Source organism: Pholcus phalangioides, unplaced genomic scaffold (genome assembly GCF_987345545.1).
Source record: "Pholcus phalangioides strain wild (caught in Gottingen) unplaced genomic scaffold, Ppha-v1.0 ptg000001l_1, whole genome shotgun sequence".
Taxonomy (NCBI): Eukaryota; Metazoa; Arthropoda; class Arachnida; order Araneae; family Pholcidae; genus Pholcus; species Pholcus phalangioides.
In genome coordinates, this window is record NW_028301594.1 from 2,419,359 (window position 1) to 2,427,084 (window position 7,726).

The 7,726-nt window shown below is 39.2% G+C and overlaps 1 protein-coding gene across 1 annotated transcript in view; it reads right to left on the reverse strand.

Annotated features, from left to right (window-relative positions):
- LOC149089670 (arylsulfatase B-like) overlaps positions 1-6,523 on the reverse strand; it is a 14,059-nt gene extending 7,536 nt beyond the window's left edge. The window contains exons 1-4 of the mRNA XM_089235532.1: positions 6,101-6,523; positions 2,545-2,704; positions 915-1,027; positions 689-826 (exon numbers count right to left, since the gene is read on the reverse strand). Of these exons, the coding sequence (XP_089091658.1) occupies positions 689-826; positions 915-1,027; positions 2,545-2,704; positions 6,101-6,283 (594 nt within the window). The 5' untranslated portion in view covers positions 6,284-6,523. The remainder of the gene's footprint in view (positions 1-688; positions 827-914; positions 1,028-2,544; positions 2,705-6,100) is intronic.
- Positions 6,524-7,726: the final 1,203 nt, after the last annotated feature.

The following is a 7,726-nucleotide window of genomic DNA, read 5'->3' on the forward strand; positions in this document are numbered from 1 at the left end:
AAATTCAATTCAATAAGTAGAAAGTGTCTTGCTCCTGCATGAGCGTGGGTGGTCTTATATAAGACGGGGAGGGGACAGAAGAATAAAATATCGTTCAGAAGAGGAGGGAGCTACTACTACTACTACTACTTTACTTTACATGCACTTCATACACGTTACTCTACGGAATTTCTAACGAATTGGTACATGCCGGGATGTGCGTGTATGTGTTGTGAACCTAACGTGAAGTTTGTTTCTACGCAATGCTTGTTATGTGTGTAGTGCTGCCATCTGCCATCAAGTTTTCTAACTATGATTGAATGACTAACTAATTTTACAGTTGTAGGCCTGTTACTCTCTGTAGCGAAACTTTTCAACGGGGAGATTAGGTCCCATTTGCGCCTTGAAGTTGGGAACTACAGAAAATTTACTTTATCCGACCACCAGTGTGGCGATGGTGGATTTCGAACCCGGGTCCTCCTTTCGGTGCTTGGTGCTCCGTGCGTCGCATCGCTCTTCGACCATGGCCCAAACCCTCTGGGTGACCAGCTTATATCTCCTATGGGGGCAGAGCGGGGGTCATCGTCGGTTTCGGGTCCTGGTGAGGGGAACTATGGTAAGCAAAATTTTAAGGTTAATACGCACAGATAATAAATTCACAAGAAACCAGAGAGGGGGGAAAAAAAAGGCGTTATCCTGTGCGACTGACCTTCATGTCTTCTACATGTTGGACCGTTTCGTAATTTGTATAATCATAATAATCAATGAGCCCGTTCCAGTAGCCAAAGAAAGAGTCAAATCCACGATTAGTTGGTAAGTATTCCTTCTTGTGATAACCTAGATGCCACTATAACGGAAGAAACGAATTATTCGTATGAAGTACATATATCAAATCTGAGACAAGATCAAATTCGAAAACGTCAAATAGGACTCACCTTTCCTACAGCGTGGGTGCTGTACCCGAGATCTTTCAGGTACTGAGGCATTATTCGAACGTTAGGTGGTAGGCCGTTTGGTGCTCCGGCGTTGATTACAAAATGCTGGAGTCCTAGAAAGTGAATTGAATCGCACGCAGACATTTTAAATACAATAAATTCAAGATTTTTTTCATGAGATTATGAAGAACCAAACAAACCAAAGATCAAGGCATTTATCTCCACCCATTCAGGTTAACATTATTATGAGTGCCATATCATGCCAACAGTCTGTGGGATGCCACGAAAAAATTGAAAACGAATGGAGCTTCTTATGTAATTAGAAGACTGGAGAAGACTTTCAATCTCTTTCACTACTCTGTTAGCAAGTGTAGGGTAACAACTGTTCTTCAAGGACCAAATAAAAAATAAAATAAAACTACTTCCGAGGCAGAAGACGAGTCCGCTCTCCTTTATAAGAGCATTTGTGTAACCAGATTCTGAAATTCAGAAATGAGGACGCGTACTTTTTCTAACGTCATTTGCATGTGTTCACAAGAGATGGCGCTACTATACCAAAAAAGAGCAACAATCGCTTTCTTGCCTAAACACAGAACAATATGATTTTGGGTGTTTTGCAAAGAAGGATTATTCATCAAGGAATCATGCATTAGGTGTTTTTTTTACCCATTCTGTTTATATCTGAATTGAACACAAGGAAAAGGTAACCCCAGTGTTATCTTAACGAATAGGCCCAACCACGTATGGCCCGGTTACGTAGAAGGACTCCCTGGTTATGAGATCCGGTGGTGTGATTTTGAAAGTGTATAGATTGGTAGGTTGTTGTTTCTAGCCAATCAGGCAGAAGGCACCTCAGAATATTGTTTTTCCCGTAGGCCCATAATGATATCGAGATGGCCCTGGACGACCGCTTCCCAGTGAACGGCATTAGTTGCTGCTAAGCGAACAATGGTATTCTTAAGATGGTTTCTGTGATTTTCTTCTTCCAGAGCTAATTTCGAACTGTCGCCTTGATAATACTGTAACAGAACATGCAGGGCTGTGGCTAGAATAGCGTCTGTGCTGCTTTCAGGTAACTTGGGATCCCGTTTTCGACGGCGATTGGTCGAAGTGTTCAAAATATGTATGGGAAGAAAAATAATACACAAAACACACACACGTGAAGAGTATGTTCCGCGGTTCAATTTGTTTTTTTTTCCCTTGGAATATTAAAAAATTTGGATACCTGAAAATGGGTACGAAAGGGGCAAATTTCAAAAACGTATGAGCAGGGCCGCAACTAGATGCTTGGTCACCCGGGGCAAGCGCGCATTTTGACGCCCCCTTGTAATATTGAGGGAGAGGTTTCAGAATGAAATTTGCGCCCCCTCGGGTCCAGCGCCCGGGGCACGAGACCCGCCTGCTCCCCCCTAGTTGTGGCCCTGCGTATGAGGATGCTTAAAAAGACAAAAAATGTTGACGTCTGATAGTCCCAATGTAAACGTGATTCCCGTTGATTCTCGCGGTTAGGTCTATCTCTCGTGCTTCTCTCCATTCTGATCATGCCAAAAAACTCTCATACGGGTCTTAAGAATGTTCAGAATGATCTGAAGTTTCAATTAGAATAATTTCGAACAAGAAATGTGCTCACCAAGTCGGATGGCGTACTTTCCTGTCATCAGGGAGGCTCTGCTTGGTGTGCATTGCGGCGCAGTATAATATTTATGGAATGCGATACCAGATGCAGCCAGGGCATCGATGTTCGGCGTTGGTATCTGTGGTGAACCATGGTAGCTTACATCATTCCAACCCTGAATAAAAAGAGCAATTCCTTATAGGTGTCTCTTTTCATTACAAAGTAAGAAAAACAACAACTATTCATTACATTTATTGAACATTTACTGTATTTCATTTGAATTTCTTTATCTATGTAATATTGTGTTCAAATCGCCATATCCGATCCTGAAACAAGAGCCATACGAAAAAATATGCTCTGCCAAAATTTTTACGTACCACTGGCATTTCGGGCCTCATCGATTTGCCCCGCCTTGGTTTATACATTCAAAAATACAATAGGCAGTACGAGCCGCTGTGGTGGTCTATTGACGGACTAGCATCGACTTGGGTTCGAACACCACCGTCGCCAGAGTAGTGGTCGGCTGAAGTTTGTTTTATGTGGGTTCCCAACTTCGAGGCAAGAATGTGAGCCGATTCCGTTAAGAAAAGTCTAGCCACGGAGAGTAACAGCTCAACAACGCATTTAAAACATAATAAATCGGGTCAACGAAATGCACGTACATCGCACTTAGCATCAGGTTTTTTTTAATGGTTCTGATTCATTAAGGCAGAAGAAACGTCGTATTAACCGATAATTCACTGTATCCGGTCATTTTATAAGTGGGCACAACTTACTGAAATAATCAATTATTTTGTAAGTTATTCAGAAATTGATTTCCCGGATAAAAGAAACGATACAGAGTGGAAAAATATGGACAAAATTTGTACGTGTAAAAATAGAGTGAAATCTCTAAGTGAAAGAAAGATGGCGCTGAAAATGAAACTGAACTACCTTGACATGCACAAAATCGAAATTTAAACTATTTTAAAATTCACTCATCACAACGAAATAAAATGAAAATATATTAAGTGCCATTTGACTGCATCAAATTTCTCTATAACTGAGCTCGTTATAATGAATTTTGTCGAAATAATAACTTACAACGTAGATTTTTTGCAGGAGAGAGAGAAAAAATAATCTTATAATATATACATCAATTCAGAAATTAATGTTGAAAGTCAACAGCAGAGGACGCTAGTAAAAACAGTTCTTTTATGACACGTATGAACACATTTTTAAACGCTCTTCCAATTTCTTAACCGAGTTGCATACGTCAGTTTTGCATATGATTTCCGGATTACTTAATCCGGAAGGATTAAGACTGTTATAAGACAATTATAAGACTGAGGGCAATCGACCTGTCATCGGGAACGCAAAAATTCAAACCGTTCCATTTTGATGGCAATCGACAGAGAATACGAAGGGTTGAAGATTTTAAACATAAAAACTGTTTTTGAAGTTCTCTTCTATGTTAAAAATATCCAAGTCCTACAGAATAGGACCTGGAAAATTCAGGAATGAACTTGAAACAATATGGAAATAGACCATAGAGACTAAAGATATAAAAATACTACTATTATTACTCTATGAAATAGACATTTACGGCAGGAAAAATTCAGAAAAGTCATTTTTACGGGGGAAAAAAGTTTGAAAATGAGCAAAAAAAAAAGGCATTTAGCCTGAACTTCCGGGCTGTACTAATAGCATTTTTAATTGTCATGAGAGGATATTGTTTATTAATATGTTGTCGAGGTCAGGAATCAGCCGGGGCAGGTCCTTCGAACGAGGGACGAATCCAGTCCATTTCACCAGGGGTTCTTATCCTTTTTCAGCCGTACTCAAAATTACTAACAAAATCAACTTCGCAACTCATTGGTCCATTTTTAATTTTGAAAATTCTTATTGAATATTTCTGATTAGCAAAATGTTGAGTTTTCCGAATTAGAGAAACTAATCCATGGGGTCTTAACAGGGATGGCCAACGGACCGAATCAAACAGACGCCCTCTCCACCGAAAATTTTCCTCTCCTCTCTTCACCTTTATAATAATTACTCCAATCTTAACAGTGGCTATATTCTAGAACTAATGAAAGCTTCCATTAATTCTGGAAATATTTGTCTCATTAATTTTCAATTATTTTTCATTAATTTCAGAATAATCAATTAATTCTAGAATAACCTTCCATTAATTATAGAAATATTTTGTCGTTCCATTACTTTTAGCCCTTTGACTACAATGGGACATGTATGTCCTAAAAAAATATTCCAAATGATAAATTTGCCTTTACTTGAGACCTATATATATATATATTTTGTTCATTTTCACCGAAAGCTGAGGTAAATTTTTTTAAAATCCGTAGTAAATGGGTTAAATTTTCGTCATGTCTGAATTTTCATTGTTTGTTTAATGTATTAAAATTTTTATATATAATAAATAGTTTCAACATTCCTGGGCATTCTGTAACAATTTTGTGGTACTTTGGATGCCAAATTCTCCCCAAAAATACTGTATACAGTGCCGTCTTAACACATGGGGCCCATCCGCGCACAGCTCGAGGGCCTCAAGAGAAGAGGGGCCTCAGAAAAACGAGAAGTAGTCAAATTTTTCGAAAATTGGCCGGGTAGGACCTCAGAAAAATAACTTTTCCTCGGGGCCCTGACTATGTGCATAAAATCGTCTCAAGAGTGCTCTAAAAATGTCTGGGTCCAAGAGCAGGCCACCGAACTTGTTGAGACACCCCTGAAACCCGTGGTGCAACCAATGGATTTATAACCGGAATTACAGTGATGATATTACTGAAAAATGACTTCAAATAGTTGTCTCCTCTAGATCATGGGTTCTTAACCTATGGGTCGCATGAGTTCCTAAGACGGATCCTACGAATACACTTACAATCAGTTTTATAAATCCATTCGATGCACCACTGGTTTCGGGGATGTCTTTTAACGATTTCAGCACTCTGGGATAGGACTCAGACATTTGACATGATTTTACGTATATATGTTACTGGCAGAGTTCATCCACAGTGCGGCCACTTCCCGAATCGTCCGAGAGCTTTGACCGAAGTCCGATTCCAATTTTCAGAAATTATTTGGGCTTTGGCCGGCCAATTCGTGAAGTGGCTGGATATTCCTAGCCAAAGTTCAATGTGCTAATGTAAGATAGTCCGGTAGATGTGAAATTCATTTTTTTACATAATTATTACGGAAAAATACGCCAACTTGGGCGATGACCACGAATCATGTCTTTTGTTACCGGAATTTGGCCAGGGATCTCCAGCAACTTTGCGAACTGACTGACCAAAGCCCGAAATTCGGATATTGGCCTAATCAGTTTACAATGAAATTGGCCAATTGACAAACTGGCCGATTCCGTTCTTTGCCAATAACATGTACACAGTATTTTTTTTGGGGGGGGGGGGAAGTCAGCATCCAAAATAGCAGCCCCTGGGACCCATAGGTTAAGCACCCCCTGACTCCCACAAACATTTCACAAGCAATTACTCATACATATCTCTTCTCTATAATTTTTTTTCAACTTAGAACTAAAAGAATATTTCTGAATGGATATAAATATACAGATAATTACCATATCATCAGCTAGAATGAAGATAATATTCGGTGGTCCAGCACGAGGATAGTCTCCAGCGGTGCTGGTTGCCACCGCGGTCAACAGCAGGAGTAGCACCAGCAGCAGCAGGGACATCATGACCATCGTGAGAAATTTGACGAGTCCCGTAGGAACGGGGGTGTGATGATGATGATGTTGCATGGACGATTTAATTCCCAACCCGAAGAAAATTCATATTTAAATATTGCATAGACATTATACAACTCCACGAGATCTCGCGTTATCTTGAGACTTATCTCGGTCTCGTTTCCTAACAAAACAAGAGACGAACTTCGACTGATTAAATTCCGATTATGTTTCTCTTCTCACACTCATGTAATCGTATCATGTACATAATAAAATTTCCTGGAAGATAATCACACACAAAATCCCTGTTTTTCCCTCAGTGAACTAAAAATATGCGATCTCATTGAGAGATAAGCGGACAAACGAATCGTGAAGACTTACGCAATGGGGAAACAAAAGAACCATCTGTTATGATATACAACACAGATAACGAGATCTCTTAGAATATTTACATGGTTTTTTTTAGTTTTTTCATGTAACTTTCTCCTTCATCTCCACAGCGCATGCATGACACATGTTGAATGAATTTTTGGCGGAATATTTTTCCACTGGCAGTGACCGTGATGCAGTGCCGTCTTAACGCACGGGCACGACCCGTGGAGGGGGGGGGGGAACCCTCAAAAAATGAAATCTGGTTGAAATTTTCGAGCGTGATCGTGTTCATTTGCCAGGAAGGGCCTCAGAAAAATCATTTGGTGTGGAGGTTCGTGATGCTCTTAAGATGGCCCTGCCGTGATGTAACCAGATGTGGCCCTCGGGGTTTTTTTAAAGTGGCCGGCTGACCATTTCCGTTGTTTTGTGAAATAGGATGGGAAAAGTGTGACTATATATACATATATATATAAGAATTATAATTTTTATATGCCCCCCCCGCAATAAAAAAAATTTCAATTTCGTAAAATTTATGTGTCTCCAAAAGAAATCTATTCCGCAAATATTGAATGAAAATTCGCCGCGATATATATATCGGTGATTAAAATTCTTAATTTGCTGCCACTTTTTTTGTTGCCTTGGAATTTTTTGACACATAAAAATCAAGGATTTCAATCACCGGAATTTTCATATAATTTTCACGAAATAAATTTCTTTCGGTATTAGAGGGAGATGTGAGAATTTTACCAATTACCATTTTTTTCAACTATAACTTTCTGTACAGCGTACAGTGTTTTTAAATTTCGTATATTTCTCCTACAGTCATTCTTTAGAGTTCACCCATGAAGAAAAAAACTACAAACTACTTCGATAATTTTGCTGATTATTTTCAAAATGAACCGCAGAAATTTATATTCCTTTTGGACAGTTTTGATGAAATACTCAATGTATGAGTATGATCTATGAATGAGAATGAAATACTCAATATGACCAATAAAACATTTCTTGTAATTATCTCGCAATTTTTATTCGGAAAATGCATTGTACAATCAGAGGCGGATTTATGGCTTTGCCGCACTTGGGCGCGCTACACAAATTTTGTCACCCAACTTCCTTTTCCTGTCTGATTTCTGTGACCACTAGATT